We start from the raw sequence: 25,142 nt of genomic DNA, 5'->3' as shown, positions 1-25,142 counted from the left end.
AAGACTATCTGCAATTATATGAGGCAGATGCCTGGCTAAATACTGCATTTCTTACCAATAACTCTAGTCCAGAGGCTTTTTTTCCTACATCCATTTTAAACCACAATGTTTCTAATTTGTGTCTACCAAAATACTCCATAGTTTAAAAAAAAAAAAGGTCGGGCCTGAGTCAAGAGATCTGGGTCTGCCACCAACCTTGCTAGGTGACTTCATGCAATTAATTTAACCTCTCTGAATACGCAATTTCCTTCTCTGTGAAACAGTACCCATTCCAGCTATAACATTCTATTACTCTACCATAATAAGAAAGCTCATTTACACATGCTTTTCAAAATTACTCCTTACCTCTTCAGGCACAATAATTAACGGGTATTTGTCCTCGGATAAAAAGTTGAAAATAACCCACACTTTAAATGAATCTTCTTCACTGATGAGCAAGGGACTTTTGGTGAGATTTTTTTTGACACAAAGCGTCCAGCACATCCTATTAAACTCAATCTTGTCAAAGTTTCCTTGAACCTAAAAGGGAAGGAAAAGTACAAAACATTTAAAACCATTACAAGGACAGCCAAAAATAAGTCCAGGTATACATCCTGGTACTAGTGCTTTGGCCTCGTACATGGTACGTAATATGTTAGATATATACCCCTGTGTGGGGCAGCTAGGTGGCACAGTGGATAGAGCACTGGCCCTGAAGTCAGAAGGACCTGAGTTCAAATCCAGCCTCAGACCAAACACTTGACACTTACTAGCTGTGTGATCCTGGGCAAGTGACTGAACCCCAACTGCCTAAAAAAAGAAAAAAGAAGAAAAATGCCCCTGTGAAATAACTAAACCCCAATGTAAAGTCCTCCCTCTGAGTGTTAATTCATATAAAATAGCGATTGTATTGAACTGCCTTCGTGTCCTCGTGTGCCTAAAGTCATGTTTTGGAGAAACCAATTAATGGCAGGCATTAGAAGGATGGCTATTGTTATCAAAAACAAGCACAGCAGAAAAGCAGAGCTTACAAACTTCGCTAGACCCTTCTGATGGCAGGACAGATATGTTAACATCACAACTTGGGACCTAGAATTCCTTTTTCCTGGTTCTGCAAGAACTCCTAGAGCAAGAGTCAATGTTATCAAAGGGGGTCAGGTTGAGAAAACTGTCTGAATCCATCTATTTCCCAACGGATTAAGAAATAGAGAAGCCAAGTTCCAAAAAAACAAAGACCACCACCCTCCCTGGACTTTCTACCACCATCACACCAGCAGGGCCTGATGTGATCAGTTTATTTCCACGTCCACCTTTCTTATCCCCCAGTTTTTTCTTCTTTACATAATTGGAATTAGAAGTTGCTCCTGTCAACACTATCGATTTGAATCTCTCTGATATTTTCAGCACTTGACATAATAAATTCTAGCAGAGTTTCACAATTTATATTATCTATAGAACTCTTCTTAATAAACCAACAAACATCTACAGAACACACTGGGGTCCCTGCCCACAGGAAACTACCTAGCTGTGGAGAAAATGCCTAAATACACGAGAAACTAAACAACCATGCAAGTGTTACATAACACAAAACAATCCAAAAACTGTCACAAAGCACTCCATAATTAATTACCGAAGGAGAATATGTGCTATGAAGGCCGAAATCACAATGACCCAGAGGTCTGATAAAGCGTCTCTGAGGCTGTGGGCTTAACACTGAAAGAAAGATGCTACAGACTGGAAAGCACACTGGCTTTGGGGTCAGAGACTTTGGATGCAAATCCGAGCTTGGCTCCTTAGCATCTTTAAAAGGGTGGGCAAGTTGCTTCACTTCTCTGGGCCTCAATCTTTTCCTTTGTAAAATGAGGAGCCCGGACTACAGATGACCTCAAAGGTCCCTCCCAACTCCATGATTGTCTAGTGGAAAAAAAATGCCTAGGGATGTGCAATGTGCCACAAGAGCACAAAAGCAGTTAGAGAAAGCCAAAAATGCTTCTGAACAAGAGGGGTAGGGAAAGCCTTCAGAGTACGCAACATCAGAACTGACCTCAGAGGTAGGTAACACTTCAATAAATACAGATGGAGGAGTGGAATAGCATTACAGGCCAGAGAGTCCAGAACACCGGGACAAAGGGGCAGAAACAAAAAAGCAAAATAAGATGTTCAAAAAATGGAAGTGGTCCCAGTAGGCTATAGATTTCTGTGGAAAACAAATCAGCTCAGCAGAAATTAGGTTTAGACCATATACCACCACAGGCTCCAAATGTATACTGAAACAAAATATTAAATGTTCACATCATTTAAAAAAAGTATACTTCATAATAATGGCTACAGGGAAAATTTTTAACCAAATGAGCAAGACTGTAAAAGATAAATAGACAATCTGAATTACCTAAAATTTAAAAGTTTTTGTATAAACAAAATTAATACAGCTAGGATAAGATAATTTTTTTTCATTTTGCATCAAAAATCAAAAAAAAGTCTGATAACCAAAATACAGAAGGAATTGGCACAAATATAAGCCTATTCCTCAATGGCCAAAAGATACAAACAAGTTTCTGAAAGAATTTTAAGTGATCAATATCCACATCAACAATTAATCCAAATCATTAATAAAAGAAATGTTTTATCTCCCCACCCCTCAAAACGGCAAGGATAAAAGAGAGAAATAAGCAATGTTGGAGAAGCTACAGAAGAATACAGAAGAAGGGACATTAAACACACTAGTATTGTGAATTGGTCCAAAAGCTCCGAAAAACAAATTTTTGGAAACCAAATTTAGTGATTTTTCTTGCATCATTCCAAACTGTTCATACTCTTAGACCAAGAAATTCCACTTTTGGCATATATCCCCAAAGAGGCCAATGATAGTAAAGAAAGAAAAGGCGTCATAATAACAAAATGCTCTTAGTAGTGTTTTTATGGTAATAAAAAAATTGGAAACAAAGTGAGTGACCATTAATAGGGGAGCGGCTGAACAAGGCATGGCAGACAAGTAATGGAATATCATTGTGCCAAAGATAGCTGCAGCTGCCAGGGTATGTGCAGAAGCTGTTGCTCAATCTCTGCTCCCCTGGGATGATGACTGGGGCGGGGAGGGAGGGTCTTGCTGGAAGCATCATCCCTGAGAAGCAACACTAGTGTTGCTTCCTGGCATTATGGTGACTGGGGCAGGGCTAGAAGGGGGTGCTACCATTCCCAGGTCTCTTGAATGTAAATGCCTTTCTTCCGGTGACAGTTGTTCGGGTAGGAGTTATGGTAAAAAAGGCAGACCTTTTCTCTATAGTGATTGCTCCTCTCAATGATGGCTCTGGGGCCTGGGATGGAAGCAGGGCTGATAGATGATCTGGAGAACACTGCTATTCCCAAGGCTGGTGGGTTCAGGGCCCTGGCCTAGCTCCATTAGAGTCTGAGAGGAGGCAGCAGGGGAGGAGACAGACTTACCTGGTGCATGCTACCTCATATCTCTCTCTCAGGGTGCCTTGCTACTTCAAAAGTACAACTCTGAAGTTAGTTTTCAACACCAAATAATACTATACAGTACATAAGATCCAGTATGCACTTGGCATTGTACTATCACTAAACCAGAAAGGCAAGGAGGCCCAGACAACAAAATCAGACATAGTACCACAAATGGGATGTGAGATACATACACATATGTAAGTACGTATATGTATGTGTGCATGTATATGCATATACGTATACGTGTGCGAGTGTATAGCTAAATAGAAAATGTGGTCAGATAGATTAGAACCAAAGCTGGCAAAGCCTTTTTAAAGCAATGTTTTACTGATACTTTTTTATTTCTTACAACACTGCTACTTCCCAATGATAGACACCCTTAGACCAGTAAAGCATCGCATCATAGATGACAAAGAAAAGTCATGGCCCTTTCCTTCAAAGATTTTGCCCATTACATAAAACTACATTACTAACACATGAAAATCCCAAGACTTAAATGATTCTGCAACTATGTAGCAAACTAACAAGATGAAAGGGAGACAAATTTAAGTACTGAACTTAGAGTCACCTAGAGAGAAGTCTTAATGGCAGGAAACAGGGAGAATAAAAGGATTTAGTGATTTGGGGGGCCATAAGGTCAACAGGAGCCAAAATATGATATGACAGGGCAGCCAAAAAGGATAATGCAATCTTGGGCTGTAGTAACAGAAGAAGTGACCAGAACAAGTGTGACAGCAGGGTCCCCATCCTTGGAGCTGGTTGGACCACACTGGGAGTATCATATCGAGCTCTGGACCCATTTGAAGAAGAGTACTGATCAACCGGAGTAGACCCAGAGAAATGGGACTGGGATATTAAGAATGCTCTTTTAAATGTTTTTTTTAAATTAACAAGCATTTATTTTCTTTGTCTACCCTCCCCTCAAAAAAAAATAATTGAAGAAAGAAGACAAACAAACCCTTGTAACAAATATGCATAGTCAAGCAAAACAAATTCCTGCACTGGCCATGTCCAGCAATGTACATCTCGTTCTGTATCTTGATCAATCACCTTTGTCAGAAAGTGCCACATTTCATCACTGGTGCTTTGGAATTGTGGGCGGTCACTGCACTCATCAGAGTCGAAGTTATATCTCTTTACAATGTTGTTTTCATATAAATAGTTCTCCTGGTTCTGCTCATTTTACTCTGTATCAGTTCATATAAGTCTTCCCAGATTTCTCTGAAACCATGTCATCATTTTTACAATTAATAATACTCTATTACATTAATATACCATAATTTACTCAGCCATTATCCAATTAATGGGCATCCCCTTAGTTTCTAGCTCTATGCCATAACAAATATTTTTGTACATATGGACCCTTTTCTTCTGTATTTGATCTCTGTAAGGTATAGGCCTAATAATGATATCACTGGGTCACACTTTTAGGGGACAGTTCCAAATTGCTTTCCAGAATGGCTGGACTAATTCAGAGTTCCACTAATGGTACATTAACACGTCTGTTTACCCACATCCTCTCCAGTATTTGTCATATTTCTGTCCTATCACCTTTGCCAATCCAATGGGTTAAAATGGAACCTCAGAGTTGCTTTCACTTGTATTTCTGTTTACTAATTATTTAGAGCTTTTTTTCACAATGGCTATCGATAACTTAGATTTCTTCATTTGAAAGATAGGCCTATTTATATCTTTTAATCAATTTATCACCAGGGAAAGGCTTTTCACAATAGGAAGTGTCAACCTGTCACATGAGAAAGAGCTGAAAGAACTGGGGCTGTTTCATCTAAAAAGGAGAATACTTAGGGGAAATATGATCTTGTCTGGAAACACCTCGAAAAGTATCATGGGAGAGAAATTAAACTTGTTCTATGTGACTCCTGTAGGTTAAAGAAGATCCAGAGTCAACGGAGGGCAGAGTCTGGCTAAAGACAAGCAAAGAAAAACCAAGAATGAGCTCGGTCAAAAAATGAAACAGGTCCTTGTACAAGTGAGCTTCTGTGCCTAGTCTATATCATCAACTATTAGGGAAGTTGTCAAAGGCACGTGTGCATGCAGGGTTGGAAGAATCGGATGACTTCTGAGTCCTAACTCTAAAAATTGATGATTCCATTAATCAGCTCAACAAATTACTGTTTAACAAGACCAGCACACTCATGTACTAGTGTGAACAACGAAGCCTGGTTTTACACTGAAGTTTGAAAGATTCATTTTTCTTATTTTCTTTTTTTCTATTCAGGGGTGGGGAACCTGCTGCCTCGAGGCTACATGTGGCCTTCTAGGTCCTCAAGTGCAGCCCTTTGACTGAATCCAAACTAGAAGGACCTAGAGGCCACAGGTTCCCCACCTCGAAACCCTTACACATCTCAATATAAGTTAAAATAAAATGTATCTTTTCAAAAGTTTGAAGCATCATCTAACTGTTAAGCTTCGTGATTTAGTAATTCACACTAATTCATGCCTTCTGCTCCAAGTTCCTTACTTAGGTGCCTGAAAGTGTGGAATTCCTTTTCCTCCATTTGTTTAAACTGGGGGTATGAGGACTAACACTGTTCTAAAGGAGACAGCTGGAAACAAGGCCAGGCTGAATCTCCTCCCTGTAGGTTTTAGGTTCTAAAGCAGTTCAAACCCTTCTTTTTCCTCACTGTGTCTATATCTTCAGTCACTAAAAACCAGAAAAAAGTGAAAGGACCTTAGGAAGAAGAGGAGGAGAAGGAAAAGCAAAAAATAGTCAAAGGACCCAGGCTCAATCCCCATCCCTGCTACTTAGTGTGTCTTTGGGCAAATCACTAAATCCTATTATCTTTAACTCAACTTCAAGACCAGGCAGAAGAAATGACTAACCCACAGGCACACAGATTTGGGACTAGATCCCGACTCACAGAATGACAGACTTTCAGACTTGGAAGAAGCCTGGGTTTCCATCTAATCTAACACAAGCACAAATAAAGAATCTCAACTACAACATGTCGGACAAGTGGTCATCCTCAAAGCCTCCTCCAGAGGCTGGCCTTTCCCTATCCAGATGGTGCTCCTCTGCTCACTCTCTAATTTATCAATATTCTTCCTACAATGGGTAGTCCAGAAACGAACACAATACTCCTGGTATTGTCTGACCAGAGCAGCGTACGAGGGGACTATCACCTCCTTACTCTTCAAACTTATGCCCTTCAACATCACCCAAGACCATGAGATTTTGTGGCTGACTTCTCGTGCTCTTGACGTGTATCAAGGCTGTCCTTTTTTGTTGTTCAGTCATTTTCAGTCATGTCCGACTCTTCATGACCCCATTTGGGGTATTCTTGGTAAAGATACTGGAGTGGTTGGCCATTTCCTTCTCCAACTCATTTTACAGATGAGGAAACAAGAGGCAAACAGGGTTAAGTGACTTAACCAGGGGTTACACAATCAATAAGTCCACTGCACCACCCAGCATCCTAGTATCAAGGTTACAATCCACTAAAACTCAGTATGATCCTCCTTCTATGACATCATACTGCCTCATATATAATCTCTCTGGTTTCCTCATTTGTAAAATGGGGGCAGTCTACATGATCTACAATGCTTGCAATCTACCATGCTTGCAATCTACAATTCCATGGACCTAGAACCTACCTCAAACGTGACTACGTAGTATCCACGCCTAACCATGGGTGAAAAATCTCCTATCTGCTCATAGAGTCTGGAAGGACTAAATGCTGGACATAAAGATCATCTAGAAATGCATGCTTGAGGAGTTTCCTATTTTAATGCACCCCCAGAAGCTTTTTGCCCAGAAGCACAATTTGAATGTTAAAATGCACATTTGGATCAATTAATAGGTCTTAATTCCAAGTATTCAAAGGCACTTAACTACATTCTAGACTTACTTAGAGACACTGATATTTAAACTCCCATCTTCATTGCAATGCTCCAAAGTTTGTCTCCGATCTATAAATTCTAGACTTTAAGGCTCATAAAAGATTTGACTATCCCACTAAGTGGCAGAGCCTGGACATGAACCCAATTCTGAGTTCAAAGCCAATGTTCTTTCTGGCTCCACATTACAAAGCCTCCCAAACCTCAATGTCTCCTCTACTTGATGTTGAAAACACGAAAGGCAAAAGAACAGCTATAGAAACCAAAAGGAAGCATGGCATAAAGGACAGAAAGCTGGCCTCAAAGCCAGAAGTCCTGGGTTCAAATCCTGCCTCTGACCCATCCTGGCTGAGTGACCCTGGGTAAGTCACTCAAGCTCTCTAAGCTCAGGGCACCTCTCTACAAACCTGTTTTGGTTCACAGAGTCTCCTAGCCTGTGAAATCATGGGTCCATTCTCTATCCCTTACAAAGGAACAAATCCTGTGGTTAGATCGTGTGGGTACACCCCAGTCAAGGGTGGTTATCAAACTATACTTAAACTTTCGGGACGCTTAAATGACAAGGGAAAAAAAGTGATAAATGCCCTTTATGTAGGGCAGTTTCTTTGTTTAAAAAGCGTTCACAAAAGCCCAAAGATGTCCCTTCTCAAATGTTCTCTCTAGATAACATCATGAGCTCCCAGGGGTTAAACTCTCATCTCTATGTAGATTACTTCTCATCTGAGCCCTTCTCTTCACTTACACAGCCAGCCACCCCCTTAGTTCAGGCCTTCATCACCTCTCGCCCAGATCACCACAACAGCCTCCATTCCTTACCGGCTCTGGTCCTTCCAACCCAAAGCTTCCAAGGAACCATCCTGAAGTGCAGATCTGACCAGACCCCTCCCCTACTCAAGCAACTCCATGGGCTCTCTCTTGCCTCTAGAATCAAAGAGAAATTTCTGCTTGACTTTTAAAGTTCTCTACAGAATCTGGTCCTAAATGATCTTCCCAGCCTCACTGGACATTTCTCCTACTCCCCTCCTCTGTGATACAGTCACACTGGCTTGCTCTCTGCTCCTTGGTCTCAGAAGTCCATCTGTAGTCATCATGCCTTTGCAATGGCCTTTCCCTATGTCTAGAATGTACTCCCTCTCAACTCCCTACAATCTAGATTTCAGCCTCATCACTACACTGAAATTGCTCTCTACCAAATGACCAGTGATTTCTTAATCGTCAAATTTGGTCTGTCTCAATCCTCATCTTTCCTGACATCTCTGCAGCATGACACTGTTTACCTTCTCCTCCTGAATACTCTCCTCCATTATCACCTCTATCCAAACAGGTCCCAGCCCTGTATATCTAACCAACTCTCTTTCCTGATCTCCACTCCAGTTGCCTGCCAGAGATCACCACCTGAAGGATCATAAGCACCCCAAACTTAGAAAGTTCAAAAGAGAACTCATTTTTCCTCAAAACCGATCCCTCTTCATTATTTTCCTATTTATGTCAAGGGTATCACTGTGTTTCAGCCTCAGCTCACCAATTCCGCAAGGTTCACAACTCTGGAGTCATCCTGATTCCTCATTCCCCCATCTCTCATATCCAATGCCAGTCAAACTGAGGCTTGCTAAAGATCTTAGTTTAGAGGGCCAAGGTCTCCCAAGGCATCTGCAGCCACCTCCAGTCGTCCTGATCTATATCTCACCACTGGACCCAGATGGCTCTGGAGGAGAGAGTGAGGCTCTCGACTTTGCACTGCCCTGCCTCACTTAAATCCAATCCACTTGCATGTCATGGCATCACCTTCCTGACTTCACTGTCCTCTTCAAGAATGAAGGACGAACAGCAACATACGCAACCAGTCTGCAAATCTTACTGATTCCACTTCCACCTCTCTCCTGTCCTTTTCTCCAGCCACAAGGTCACGCCACAATGGCTCACTTGGCATATATGCAGCCTCCCCATAGAATATAAAAGCTTTTTAAGGACAGTGACTGCCCTCTGACCATCTCAGCAGTCTTCCCAACAGTCTAGTCTGGAGGACAGTCCCTGATCACTAGTTCAGCTCTTTTGTAATAGGAAAAACAAACCAATTATTCTGAAAGAGCCTAATTAGATGTCCCAGTTTTAACAAGGATGTAAAGGCTTAATTCTTTTTCTTTATTTTCTTTGGATGACTGACAACACCATTAAACTTTACAGCACCATTTCCAGTCACCAGTAGACTTTTTTTCCATCTAATTCTCAAACCTAAGCACGAATTTTTGCTCAATCTAAATCCATGCCATGGAAACCTTGGCTGCTTTTCTGTGGCTGGAAGAGCTGGCCAAACTCCACTCCAGGTGGCTAAGCAATAACAAACAAGCTCTCACTGTTTATCACGTCCTAGCTCCTTTCGTGAATAGCTTTCCTCTAAATTTAGTGATATATACTGGCTTATTTGGGAAACGTTGAAGCAGTACTGCATTTACTCTTTCAGTTATGATTAGGGCTTTAATCAAGTGAAACTGAACTGAAACAAGGAACATTTTAGGATTTGCCCTAGTGATATTAACACGATACTGGCATTACCAGGGAAACAAACTACTTTAGTCAGCCCCACCATTGAGTATATGAGGTATACTGAGGAAGAGAGATAATTCTTCTTAAGGAATTTATAATTTACAAGAGGCTATCTTTACAGCAAGTATCTGATAAAGGCCTCATTTCTCAAATATATAGAGAACTGAGTCAAATTCATAAGAATACAAGCGACTCCCCAGTTGACAAATGGGCAAAGGATACGAACAGGCAGTTTTCAGATGAGGAAATCAAAGCTATCTATAGACAGATGAAGAAGTGCTCTAAATCACTTTTGATTAGAGAAATGCAAATTAGAACAACTCTGAGGTACCAGCTCACACCTATCAGACTGGCTAATATTACAAAAAAGGAAAATGATAAATGTTGGAGAAGATGTGGGAAAATTGGGAAACCAATGCATTGTTGGTGGAATTGTGAAGTGATCCAACCATTCTGGAGAGCAATTTGGAAGTATGCCCAAAGAGCAACCAAATTGTGAATACCCTTTGATCCAGCAATACCACTACTAGGTCTGTGTCCCAAAGAGATTATAAAAAAGGGAAACCTACACGTGCAAAAATAGTTATAGCAGCCCTTTTCATGGTACAAAATATTGGAAACTGAGCTGCACAAGCTGTGGTATATGAATGTAATGGAATACTAGTGTGAGGTAAGAAATGAACAAGCAGATTTCAGAAAAGTCTGAACAGACTTGTACAAACTGATGCAAAGTGAAATGAGCAGAACCAGGAAAACATTATACACAGTATCAGCAACACTGTCTGATAATCTAGCATGAATGACTCAGCTCTTCTCAGCAACACACTGATCCCAGACAAGAACAAAGGACTCACAAAGGAAAATGCTATTCACATTCAGATAAAGAACTGATGTACTCTGAATGTAGATCAAAGCATTTTTCACTTACTTTATTCTTTTTCATGGTTTTTTTTCCTTTTGATCCATTTCTTCTTTCACAACTGTGACTAATATGGAAATATGTTTTATATGATAGCACATGTATAATCTATATCAAATTGCCTACCATTTTAGAAGAGGGGAGGTGAAGGAAGGAGAGAGAAAAATGTGGAACTCAAAATCTTGTAAAAATGAATGCTAAAAATTGTCGACATGTAATTTGAGGAAAAAATAAAATACTATTAAAAAAAGAAAGCAAAAAATAATTTTGATCACTGCCCTCTTGGTCTGAGTTTTGCAAGTTCCTGACCAGGATTTGAGTCTTCACTATATCCCTGTGGGCTTGCCCCTGACTGGATTCTGCCCTTATCAACCAGCTGGAAAGCTCTGCTGATTCAGAGTGACAAAACCACCAGCTCCCTTTTGATCTGGGCTTCCTATTCTGGTTGTTCACCTGTAGGCTTCAAAGTAGTGTAAGGGTTGGTATTGAGACCTATCCCATGTCCTGGGATCAAAACCACACAGCTGCTGCTTGTTTCTGAACTTGCTCCTCACTCCCAATATAACCAGAGGACCTTATCCTGGAACATGGTCTCCAAGTGCAAGGCCCCTCCTCAGTCTGCCCTTGATCTAGGACCCACAACTGGAAGCTGAACCACAGAGCTGCCCATCCATCCTTGTCTTCTGCATCTTTTTGTATCTCCAGCGCTTAGCACTGTGCCTGACACATTGATAAATGTTTATTGATTGACAGTAAACGGTAAAGCCAGCATCAACAAAACATTTTTTAATGAAAGTAGAAGGATATTCATAAGGGAACACAGACAAGCAGGGGAATACTGGAATTGCCACATTAAATTTTAATTATACCCCCCCAAAAAAAAGTATGTCATAGGAAAAAAGAACTGTATTTAGTTTCATAGACAATTCCCTCTGTTATTATTCTTCGCATATGGAAATGATTGCTTTCCTATGTTTATCAAGCTCATAACTAAAAATTTTATTTTTAAGAACCAGAATAAATGTAGGTGGCAGAGCCTGACAAAATTCTAAAAGACCATTTGACCAAAAACTGAAACTTGACAATCTAAGGAAATTTCAATAAATTACCATGGCAATAACTGTGAAAATGAAGATGAGCCATTCTAAAAGATCTACTTTACTGTCAGAAATCTGGTTGCCAGAGTAACAGATGTAAATATATAAGGCCCAAGAACTGCTTATGTTAACATCATCTTCTAACTCCATCCTTCAATCACCTTGCCAGACAGTGCCACCAACTCTGCTGCCACTTTTGCCTCTTCCCTCCATATATTCAATCAACATTAATTGTTTAGCGAGTGTAGAGCACAGTGTTAAATCTCAAGAGATTCATCCTCTGACCTCATGAAGTCTACAATTTTAAAAGAGGATAAGACATTGATAACTATAATACACCAAAATACTTACATATATTCAAGATTAGAAAGACACTCTGAGGTCAAAGAAGTAAGGTGACCATGGGAGACTGCATGAGAGAGCATCTGAGCTGAGCTTTAAAGGATGTTTAGAAATTCAGCAGACGAAGACAGAAAGAGGGGAAGTGTTCCAGACACAAGGAGTGTCCAGTACAAAGGCACAGAGGCCTTCAGGAGGGCTCCTGGTTCCTTCCAGGAGCAGAAAATAGACCTGTTTGGATGGAACGTGTGTGAAGAGTATGAAAGGTGTCCAGTGAAAGAAAGGTGGGGAGGCACCAGAATGGAAGAAGAGGTCAGGCAGGGAAGTTGTGAAATGTACTCCAGAGGCAACAAGGCACCACTGCCGATTTTTAGCAGAGCAGAGGCATGACTTCATTTCAGTAGAGAGATTATTCCGGCACCAGTACAGAAAAACAGGTTGGAGTGAATGAAGAAAGGAAGGCCTGTTCAAATACTCCTGCTACAGTATACATGTTGGCTGGTCCTGAGCATGGATACTAGTATGGCAATGGTGAGACTAGAGGAGAGGGGACGGATGCAGATCCCCTCTGCAGTCCTGGTCACCTCTCGCGCTTCTGTTTCCATCAGTCTCCACAGCCTCCAATGTTGCTGTAATTTTTCCTGGCCCCAGGTGCTTCCCCTTCTCCACTACAACAGACAGCCCCCTCATCTGCCATTAAGACCATGACCCAACCCACACTCACACACATATCACCTGGCCATCAGAAATGACTATGTTTCTGTGTGGGGGACAGGACCACTTCAGCAAAGACCTCCATCAGGTTCCCCTCTGATGTGCCTCCAAAGTACGGTTACCCTGACTTCCTGAATGCTCCAGCCACAGAATACAAATTCCAAAAGCTTCTACCACACTAGAAAGGCTCCAAGTACTGTCTCAGCAACAGATTCTATCTTCTTTCTTTGGACCAGCCCAGCTAAGGACAGATAGGCTCATCACCAAGAGCCTGGTTACTGGGGAATAAATTCTCTGACCATGTTAACCCATAAAACAAAACAAAACAAACAAACAAAAAAAAATCACCCTTAGACCTAAGCAGATGAATTCTGCAGCAATGGTGGCAGAGTACAAGAAAAGACAGGAGAGAATGAAAAGCATCCCAGTTTTTAGACACCTATAAGCATTAATTTGGCTAAATGTGAGATTCCTGCCCAGTGGCCAAAAAGACATGTTATTTGAGGAAATAAATCATGTCAATATTGACATTGTTACTAAAAATCAAAGCAGAAGACAAAAGGAAGTTGCAGCTAAATGGTGAAGTTTAAAAAAAAGGGAATAAATGTAGTGTTTTATCCTGCCTAGAGGCAACAAGAAATATTTTATGAGAAACCTAGCCATCTCATATTGTAGCTCTCATAATCAGTAACCGCAGAAAGACCACCATGAACATAACTGCAGCTCATGTTCCAACATCTGTTGTAGAGGATGAGGTGACGAAGAAATTCTACAAAGAATTCAACAAAATGGTCCAAACTAAATCAACATATGTTAGAGCAAAGGTGGGCCTAGGGGAAGACAGCAAAAATATTGGAAAATAAGGTTCAGAAATAAAAGCAAAAGGTTTTTAGTAATACATAGATGCCTCACACAAATATATTCATTTATATATATGTCAACCTATATCTATATATCAATATTTCCTTCAAGAAGAGAGGAAGCACTAGACATGAAAAACACCAAATAACATCATAAAAACAAAAGATATATTTTAACAAACAGAAAAAGAAATCATCTCCAAATAACAGTCTATGTACAATCAACTTTTTATTGCAAACATCAAATACCAAATTATATGGCAGGCACTTCAGGCAATTCCAATATGATCTATTTTTAAAAGCTACTGATGCAGAAAAAAAAGTAATAACTTTTTAGTAGTAAAAAAAAAAGAAACCACTAAAATAAAAGAACATCAAAATGAACTATCACCATTTCCTAGGAATGCTTAACTAATGTAAATCAATCACCACAACCTGGGGACTGATAGAGCCTACAAACTGTTATCAGACAGCAAATATTTGTTCCCCTTCAGAAGTCAACAGTAACACTGGCTTAGACTATAAATTCATTTGTAAGGTCTTACAGAAGAATATTGGAAGATCATTTCATAAAACAAGAAACAGAAGGAAAAATAAATTTTCCTAAAGTTTAGAGAGAGACTCAACTAAGTCAGATCACCACAAGGCCATTTAAGGATGAAAATGGTAGGACAAACAAAACAATGGAAAAGGTGCCAATGTTTCCATTTTTCTCCATAAATGACAACAGAAACCATCATATTGTAACTCTAACATTAACAATGTGGCAGGAGGAAGGAAAAAGGGAAATGATAACACCTGGATTAAGTATACTCAAAAGAGGTTTATACAAAAATAACACAAGTTGGGGGATCAATCCTTAAAATAGCAGAAAAAGGAGAGAATATCTTGGGTTGGAAAAAATTATACTCTGTTATTACCTCCTCTTCTACACCCCTAACAACTGAGAAAATACCGTATATTATCAACTCACATGCCTACTTTCCCATCTCTACAAAATCTTTATGAAATTAACTTATACATGCATATACTATCCTTGATGAAGGTATGGGAAGCAAACAGCCAAGTTTTCATAAGGGATATTCTTTTTTTTTTATTTATTTTTAGTTTTCAACATTCACTTCCATAAGATGTTGAGTTCCAAATTTTCTCCCCATCTCTCCCCTCTCCCCACTCCAAGACAGTGTACAATTTGATATAGGCTCTACATATACATACTGAACCTATATTCACATTAGTTATGTTGCAAAGAAGAATTAAAACCAATGGGAGGGGAAAAAACAATGGAAGAAACCATGAGAAAGAAGAAACAAAAAAAGAAAAAAAAAGAGAGAAAGCAAAAAATATTCTTCAATCTGCATTCAGACTCCATAGTTTTGGTTTTTTTTCTAGATGTGGACAGCATTTTTCATCATGAGTCCTTTGGAGTTGTCTTGGATGCTTGCACTGCTAAGAAGAAATATATCTATCAAAGTCAGTCATTACACATTGTGGCTGTTACTGTGTATACTGTTCTCCTGGTTCTGCTCATTTCACTCAGCATCAGTTCATTCAAGTCTTTCCAGGTTTTTCTGACGTCTACCTGCTCATCATTTCTAGCACAATAATATTCCATTACATTCATGTACCAGAACTTGTTCAGCCATTCCCCAGATGATGGGCATCCCCTCAATTTCCAATTCTTTGCCACCACAAAAAGAGCTGCTATAAATATTTTTGTACCTGTGGGTCCTTTTCCCATTTGTATGATCTCTTTGGCATACAACTCTAGAAGTGCTATTGCTTGGATCAAGGATATGCACAGTTTTATAGCCTTTTGGGCATAGTTCCGGAATGGTTGTATCAGTTCACAACTCCAGCATTTATCATTTTCCTGTTTTGTCATGTTAGCCAATTTCATAGGTGTGATGTGGTACCTCAGAGTTGTTTTGATTTGCATTTCTCTGATCAGTAGCAATTTAGAACATTTTTTATATGACTATGAAAACTGCCTGTTCATATCCTTTGACCATTTATCAACTGGGGAAAGACTTGTATTCTTACAGATTTGACTCAGTTCTCTACATATTTCAGAAATGAGGCCTTTATCAGAGACACTGTTTGTAAAAATTCTTTCCCAGTTTTCTGCTTCCCTCCTAATCTTGGTTGCACTGGCCTTATTTGTGCAAAAACTTTTCAACGTAATGTAAACAAAATTATCCACTTTGCATTTCCTAATGTTCTCTATTTCTTGTTTGGTCATAAATTCTTCTGTTCTCCATAAATCTCACAGGTAAACTATTCCTTGCTCTCCTAGTTTGCTTATAGTATTGGCCTTTACATCTAACAAGGGATATTTTGCAGCATAAATCTTTACAGTCACACAACCAACTGAAAGGTGCAGAAATGATCTCGCTTTACCTCTATTTTAAAAAGTTGACTATAAAGCAAATTCTTGCCTCTCCTCAAACACGGCAGAAATCAAAAAGGCTGACATCCAAATCACACAAAATTCCTTTCAGAATGAAATAGAGACAGCTCTGTTCAATGATGCTCTGGCTTTTAATCCCAAGTAAGGCTTAACCAGGAAGACCCACGCTTGTCAAAGGTGTTTGCCACCATCAGGGAGGATGTGCAGCACAAAGTCAAAATGGAAGCAGGATTCTCTACAGACAGTGAGGCCTTCCACATGCTCCTGTGTGCATATGATACTGGGTCACTTGCAGCCAGTCCTAAACACCACAGAGCTTCCTGTTCCACATAAAAGGGTGATTTATCTGATATGAACCTGCCTGCCTCTCCTGGATCCTGACACAGTCGTCTCCTTCTGCCTAGTCTCCAATTCTTCTCTTTCAAGTCTGCCAGGGACTCCCACTTGAAGCATACAGAGACTGAACCAAAGGAGAGAATACTGGCCCCACAGCCTTGTTTTCTTGACCACGCTTTCAAACGAAGAACGCTTCATCCACGCTTCCAGATTTCAGCATCCAACACCTTGTTACAGAACAACTCGCTCACTAATTTGCCAATGATCTGTACCCAGAAATTGTTCAAGTTTTAAAGAGAAGCATAAGTTTAAATTTCAGGATGGAATCCCTAACCCTGGAATGGCAAAATAAATATTCAAGCAAAATTCATACTCTATTCCCCCTTGGGTGGTATGTATAGTTATTCTTTCCAATTTTTCTTATGAAGAGATAACTGGGAAATAACAATTATAACACTGTCCCAATTAATTTCAACAGTGAGATTCAAATACAAAGATACCCATTAAAAAACTACTGAATGGGTGCCACACAATTCATTTCAATAAATTATAACTAGAAGGCATCAGGGCATACTGGAATATACAAATATATATAATATATAATACATAACATAATATGTATTATATTTATAATATATATATAATATACATAAGAATATATAAAAAGCCAGCCTCATAATAGGGACAATGTGGGCCCAAGCCTCATCTCCAACACACGAAGGCCACTTCTCAGTGTCCAAGGAACTCTCCAAGGGTGCCACGTGCATAGAAGGTGCTAATCTCTATTTGTAGAGGAAATATCTCGCCAAGAGCTCCCAATACCGATGAAATCACAGAGCCAGTGAAGAATAAAAATTGGAATCCATCAAAGCTGATGTTATATAATTTTATGTAGCTACACTATAATAGACAGCTGATCAAGAGGCATGCTACCTCTTGGGCATAAATATTAATTATTAATTAAATTAATTATTAATTTAATATTAATTTGGTCTCTGGTTTACAGAACTCTTCTTCTCAAAGATGAATCCTTTTTCACCTAAAGGCACTAGAACTCTGAGGGCTCCCTCTGTTACACTGCCAGCAGGAAGGGCCCCCGGAGCACAGGGGTTCCTTGGGACTGCCCTTAGGGAACCACCCAGGAAGCTACTTCATCCCAAGCCACACACCAGGCAGTCCTTCTTCTGGGATCATCCAGAGCCCCGTGCCTCAGTCAGTGTGGGATGTGAGCCTGCCTGCCTGCCTCTCCTGGATCCTGACACATTCTTCTCACTCCGCCCAGGCTCCAAGTTCTCTCTTTCTAAGCACTCCTCCTTGAAGTGAACAGAGACTAAGTGTCTCTCTTGCCAACACAGCCTCAAAGGCACCATTGAAAAACAGCAGCTTAATGAAAGAACTGTAAGCAAGGACAGACCACAGAGGTGAGAAATCGGCCTCCTACCTTTTCCAAAATGAACTTGTTTAAATATGGCATATAGCCCTGATTGGAGACAGGCCCCTCGTCGTCATCCCGAAAGTGTTCTTCCAGGGCCACGGGGTCATGTGGAACCTTCAGCACCGTACACAGATTGTGAGACAGTACCTAAAAGGACAAAGGTCTTTGAGACAGCAAACCACAATACTCATTTGCAATAGTACCACCCACCACCACCACCACCATGAACTCTTCTTCCTGGCACTTCCAGTAAGGGGGCCGCCAGCAAACCCTTGGCACCTGCCCTTTGGCAACCCTGACCAGGCCTGCACTGGGAAGGAGAAAGGCAGAGGATGTGTTCTAAGGACCACGGGGAGAGCTCCCCAGTCTGCGCCCAGCTTTGTCACTAACTAGCGGCAAGACCCTGCACAAGGCATTCTGAGACTTTGTTCTCCATCTGTAAAATGGAGAGGGGTGAGCTCATATCTTCTCAGGTCCCTCCCAGCTCTCAAATTCTGTTTAGTCTTCAGTGTAATTCAACTCAATTTGACAAACATCTATTAAGTGCCTATAACATGCAAGCCTGCCCTCTGTTCTAAGGCTACTACTCAAAGAGTCTACACAACAATAAAAGAGTTAACTTGTGCACGCAAAAAGAAAAGGGTGAAAAGGAGAGGCCAAACAGAAGCATGAAAAATGATGGATACTGAGATGACAGAGAGTAAAATAAATAATAATAATAATAATAATAATAATCCACACCAATTCATTTCTGTTGTCACTTAAAAAATCCACCATGACTAAAACAATTTGTTCAAAATGTATTTTACACAGCTCTGAACCTCATCGGGCCATCAGCACACACAGCTGGGACATCAAGCTGAGTGCACCTACTTGGTGCAGGACCTTCCTTCTCCTCTCAGACATTTCCTAGTTTAGTGACCCTGGGCGTGTCCCCTGACCTCTCCGTGTCTAAAATGGGAAAGGCTGGACTCTGGCTTCTGAGGTCCCTTCCAGCTCTAAATCTATGATACTACAAAGCAAAACAAGGAAACCTCTGAATCACCTCCACTTCACATGCACATTTCTGAATACGCTAAATAAATTCATTCTAAATCTTCCTGCTGAGACAGCCAACCTTAGGTTAAAGTTCACCTTATTTCTGAAAACAAAAGCAACGACCAACATTCAACATTTGGGAGGTGGCTTTCTTTGCTAGGAGAAGAACTTTCCTTTTCCTCAGAGTTTTTCGTAAGGGTTTGCTTTTAGTATCTTTATATTTTTATCCATGAAAAGAACATGTGCAAATCCCCATTCTGCATCTGTGTTTTTCTTACAGTGTACAGAAAAGGACCTCACTGAGAGCCTTTCCTACAGGCTGAAATGGTTTTAAGGAAGTAAGCAAAGTAAAGGACGTAAATACTAAAAAGATTCTAAATGCAGTCAGGAAAACTTATCCAAAAAAAAAACCCTGCAAAGCACTGTGCTTTTTAAGTAATCCTCCTACTTGCCAGTAACGGCAAGGTTTAAAACAAGGAGCCATTTCTAAAGAATAAGGGGAAATCAATGCCTGGGCCCTGCCCTGTGAGCCAGTCTCCTCCCCAGCCCTAGCAAAAGCAGCTTCAATTCCCCTCCCCCCAATCCTATTTCATGTAAAAATGAAGAACTCTACTCCGGCTGAGCTCTGGCTCTGAGATCTTTCTAAGTCTCCCCATTCAAAAATGTTTGGGACTTTACCCAACACATTGTATTTACCCAGTAAAAAGAACTGTGTGTATAGAAGCTTTCCTATGCTTTTCAAGTCAGGACAAATGGAGTAGCAACAAAAAGTATAAATAAGGAAGACAATAAGAAATTTGTTAATAGAAGGGAAAAACAAAGTTGCATCCTGTACCTTGGAAATCTTTATTCTTCATAACAATTAAAAAGCACAAACTGTATCAAAATGGTTTTTATTTCAATTAAGAATCAGAATAACATTTTGAGGACCAGACGATAAGCACTCTAAATATACACCACCTTTATGGTGTACAAAGCACTTTCTCTACATGACAAAGTTGGATCCTTTAAGAGCCTTCCTGGCAGGAGGGGCAGGCAGAGATGATTAGTGCCATTTTACACACAGGCGATCAGCTCAGACAATCAGAGAAGCGGCTCAAGGTCACACACTCAGCGAGACCAGGGCAGAACTGGACACCAGCCATGCCTCCAAAGCCTAAATGCTTCTCACCATAGCAAGTGAGCCCACAGTAGCAAGCATCACTGGGTGGGCCCCAGGACTCCAACATGATGAATTACATTCTGCTTTACTCACAATTACTAATAGATTCTTTTGTACTTGGAATGACTTACAGCCCTTCCTATAAAAAGATGACAGTCACAGCCTTCTAGCAGTAACAGTGATGGATCTGCATAGAGTTCCCAAATTTTCTCTTACTTCACAACATTTAATCAACGCATGATAATGGACCTAGTCTGTGGCCATTAACAGGGCCAGGCTACCTGGTTCACCTAGAAACTCATGCTGCAAGCTTTGGTGAGCACGATGCTCTAAACAGAGCTCCTGGTAGCTGCTTTACTGAAAGCCACAAGCCTTAGAGGAAAACCACTGTTCAGCTTAGCAGCAGTGACTCCACTTTACAGATGGGGAAGTAAAGGCCAAAGATCACAAAATTCTTGCTTTAAAAAAAAAGTGATCCTATCTTTAATCGGGACGTTTGATACTTCTTTTTTTAAAAAGCTGAATCTCTGTAACAAGCACCTTCCATAAAATGTGTTAAGTGACCATACAACTGTGAAATATTTTTTCTGCTTTCCCATTATCAAATATGGAATTATTGCTACCACATTAAAAGATATATTTCTATGCAAGAAACCATCTCTCCAGTTCATCTGCTGCATTCTGCTATGGCTTCTAATTAATGATATAAGTCCCTACTAAGATCTTCTTAGCCTCAGATTCTTCTGGGGTTTACTTTTCATCCTTTAAGCACTTCAAGTAAGATCAATCATGAAAATGAAATCAAGACTTCTCCACATTGATACTTACTAGCTGTGTGACCCTAGGCAAGTCACTTAACTCTGACTGCCTAAGCTAAAAAAAAAAAAAGACTTCCCATATTCAATGAACAAGCAATTCTCAAAGGAAAACATCGAAGCTCTCAACAACCCTATGAAAAAAATGCTCCAAATAACTAATAAGTAAAGAAACACAAATTAACAAGACTATTTAGATATTAACTCACACTTAACAGATGGGCAAAGATGACAAAAAAAAAAGTAAAGTGACAATTGTTGGAGGGGCTGCAGGAAGACAGGCACATCAACGTACTATTGGAGGATATAAGAAATAGTCCAGTTGGAACTGTGCGCAAAAAGTTACTAAACTTTTCACACCCTTTGATCTAGCAATACAACTACTAGCCCCATTCCCAGAGACCAAAGAAAGCAGAAAAGGACCCATATTTAGAAAAATATTTATAGCAGGTTTTCAGGGGTGGCAAAGAAGCAGAAACTAAAAGAGTGTTCATCATTTGGGAAATGGCTTAAGAAATTATGCTATATAATGTAACAGTATTGTACTAAAAGAAGTGACAAATGGGATGGTTTTAGAGAATTCTGGGAAGACTAGTACGAAGTGGTACAGTAAGATGAGAAGAACCAGGCGAATAATTTATATGATACTAAAAATGAACAGTTTTGAAAGACTTAAGAACACTGATTAACGTAAAGATGAACTACAATTCCAGAGGACCTATGATGATGCATGTTGCCCACCTCTTGACAGAGATGTGATCGACTCAATGCATAGAATGAAACATACATTGCTGGACACAGCAAATGTATGAATGTGTTTTGTTTAAGTATGCTTACTTGTTACAGGGATTGTGGAGGAGATCGTGGTGGAAAACTACTTACTGTTCCCCCCAAAAAATGGGGGGATGTCACTGAATCATTTTTTTAAATGCACAGGAAAGAGGAAGTTCAGAAGTAAACACACAGAAGACCTGCTGCGAAAGTAGCAGGTTGAATAAATGATGTATTTTTATAAAATGAGTTGTATATAATAAAAAAAAATCAGTTTCACTTGTAATCCTTTCTTTTCTGCTTTTTTATGGTGTTTGTTAAATTCAGAACACAAAATAACTTTTAAAAGTTTTAAAGAAAATGAAATCAAGAGATGTTCCCTACATCTATTGGCTCAATATAGTAAAAATAATATTCCCAAATCTACATTACCATACCAGTCAAAATATCAGTTCTTCATAGAACGAGATAACAAAATCTATTTGCAAATTGCAAATACCACCAATAAAAATATTTAAGAACAAAAGTCATTCCCCAATAAATAATTGGTAAAAATCTATGAACAGATCTCAAAAGAAGAATCATAAAATTATTAACGACCACATAAAGGAGTGCTCCAAATCACTAATAAGAGGAAAGTGAATCAAAACAATTCTTAAGGTTTACCTCACACCCAGTAAACTGGCAAAGAGGAAAAAAGAAGAGAATTATCAATGTTGGGGAGTTGTGGGAAGACATGGGGCAAATTGGTCAAACCACCAGAGAAATTTGGAATTATTTAAAGAAAATTACTAAAAATACCTTTGATCCAAATATCCCACTACTAGGTATATAATCACAAAGGTCAATGATAAACAGAAAGGCCCCATTTACAACAAAACATTTATAACAGTATTTTTTTAATAGTAGTAAAGAACTGGGAACAAAGTAGATGCCTACTGATTGGGGAATGGTGAAACAAAGTGTAGCACAGGAATGAAATGGAATATTATCATATTACAAAAAAACGAACATAATGAGTACAATGAATCATGGGAAGACTTATACGAACTAATGCAAAGTGAAGTAACAGAACCAGGAAAACAATTTATACAACAACTACACTGAGAGGCGGAAAGAGCTCTGGATATGGAATCAAAGGACCTGGTTCTGCCACTTAGCATCTCTGTGACCTTGGGCAAATCACTTAATCAGTTTCCTCATCTGTGAATGAGGGTTTGACTAGAAAGTCTGTAAGGTCCCTTCTAGCTGTAAATCTATGATCCTATGATCAAGTGTAAATGGAAACAACAACAAAATAGCCAAGATTGAATGTTGTAAAAATAATCTAACTTTCCCCTCCCCCCAAAAAAATAAAAGAAATATGAAAAAGTACATTCTTCTTCTAATTCTTCTGCAGATTTGGGAGAGAGGAAAAGGAGAGACAGAACAGGACACTATGGGCCTGTATATAATGCCAGTTTAGTTTTGGGTTTTGGTTTGTTTTGTTTTTTTCAATATGTTGGCTGGTTTTACTTAATTCTCTCTTTTTATTCTTTCCCATAAGGATGGCTCTCTAGGAGAGGTGGGGGAAGAATACATTGGAAAATGTAAGTGATATAAAAACAAAATATATAAATACAATTTTTTTTAATGAACAAGAATGTCACGTGGGTATATAAAGGGGAAAAAACTGATGATGAAGAAGAACTTGTATACCCAAATTTTAAGACATATTATGAAATGATTATCATCAAAACTAGTCCTGGGAAAAAGTAGGAAAGTAAATCCATGGACTAGAACAGAGATCTCAGACATTGAACCACATAAATGTAAAAGATGAGAGTTTGACAAGCTTGTAGAAAATAAAACTGGAGGGGCAGCTAGGTGGTGCATTGGATAGAGCACTGGCCCTGGATTCAGGAGAAGCTGAGTTTAAATCCTGCCTCAGACACATAACACTTACTAGCTGTGTGACCCTGGGCAAGTCACTTAACCCCACTGCCTAACCAAAAACAAACAAACAAACAAAAAAAGAGAAAAGAAAAGAAAAGAAAACTGGAGAAATAAATGCAATTAGAAAAGTGATTAGCCATGTAATAGAAATACATTCATATCTCATACCATATACTAAAATGTGTTCTATCTGGATCAAATACATTTTTAAACTAATTATTAGAATATGGAAGAAAAAAGAATATTTAATTCAATTGCATATTTAAAAATTGTATCCACTATACAGAATGAGGAAAAATCGGAGACAAAATGTGTTTGATAAAATAAAAATTATTTTATGTATAATAAACATATAATCAAAAAGAAAATGAGGGGGCAGCTAGGTGGCTGAAGTCAGGAAGACCTGAGTTCAAAACCGGCCTCAGACCAAACACTTGACACTTACTAGCTGTGTGACCCTGGGCAAGTCACTTAACCCCAACTGCCTAAAAAAAAAGAAAATGAAACTAGAAAAATGCAGAATTAATATAACATTAAAAACTTGACATTTACAATTCATAAGGAACTATTAAAAAATATCCAAAGAACTCCTTAACCCGGATTGCCTCATCAAAAAAAAAATATCATATCCAAAGGTAACACCCAGTCCCCAGTGGGCAAACAGTCAAGGAATATGAACAGTTTTTCCAAAGACCATACATATGCTGTAAAAATCACTGAAAAAAAATTGTTCATCTTCGTTAATATCCAAAGAATTAAAAACTCTGAGGTAGTAGTCAGTCAATAAGAATTATGGACCTACTATGTGCTAGGCATTATACTAAACACTGGGGATACAAAGAAAGGTAAAAAGCCAGTCCTGGCTCTCAAAGAACTGGCACTAACGAGGAAGACAACATGAAAACAATTTTGTACAGACAAAACATACACAGGATAAAATGGAGATAATCAACGGAGGTAAAACATTCAGAGGGATGTGGAAAGGTATTTCAGCTGGGACTTGAAGGAAGCCAGAATCCTGAATGAGGAGGGAGAGAATTCCAAGCACAGGAGACAGCCAGTGCCAATGCCAGGAGTGGGGAGCTGGAGTCTGAAATGAGGAACAGCCAGGAGGCCAGGGTCACCGGATCACAGAGTAAGTATCAGGGTGTGAGCAAGGTATGAGAAGACTGGACAGGAAGGAGGGAGCCTGGTTATCAAGGTCTTTGAATGCCAAACGGGATTTTCTATTTGATCCTCGAGGAGACTCGGAGCCACTGGAATTTACTGAAGAGGAGAGGAGACATGGTCAGACTTGCCTTTCAGGAAGATTAATTTGACAGTTGAATAAAAGACAGACTGAAGTGGGGAGAGACTTGCAGCAGAAAACCAAGGAACAGGCTAATGCAATAGTCCAATTTGAGATGAGGAGGGGTGATAGGCAACATCAAAGCCTACAGACAAGTCAAGAAGGAGATTTGAGAAAGGGCCA

The 25,142-nt window shown here is 39.6% G+C and overlaps 1 protein-coding gene across 3 annotated transcripts in view; it reads right to left on the bottom strand.

Annotated features, from left to right (window-relative positions):
- The window catches only part of SWAP70 (switching B cell complex subunit SWAP70), an 83,149-nt gene that overhangs the window by 43,248 nt on the left and 14,759 nt on the right, over positions 1-25,142 (bottom strand). For 2 of the 3 annotated variants that reach the window (XM_021001931.2, XM_021001932.2), the window contains exons 2-3: positions 17,957-18,097; positions 346-519 (exon numbers count right to left, since the gene is read on the bottom strand). In XM_021001931.2, the coding sequence (XP_020857590.1) occupies positions 346-519; positions 17,957-18,097 (315 nt within the window). The remainder of the gene's footprint in view (positions 1-345; positions 520-17,956; positions 18,098-25,142) is intronic. The other variant, XM_078148603.1, reaches the window with a different exon arrangement.

The sequence above is a fragment of the Phascolarctos cinereus genome, unplaced genomic scaffold, assembly GCF_003287225.1.
Source record: "Phascolarctos cinereus isolate Bilbo 61053 unplaced genomic scaffold, phaCin_HiC Scaffold_9;HRSCAF=440, whole genome shotgun sequence".
Taxonomy (NCBI): Eukaryota; Metazoa; Chordata; class Mammalia; order Diprotodontia; family Phascolarctidae; genus Phascolarctos; species Phascolarctos cinereus.
Note: the sequence above shows the minus strand (reverse complement) of the source record. Positions and strands in the feature narration are given on the sequence as shown.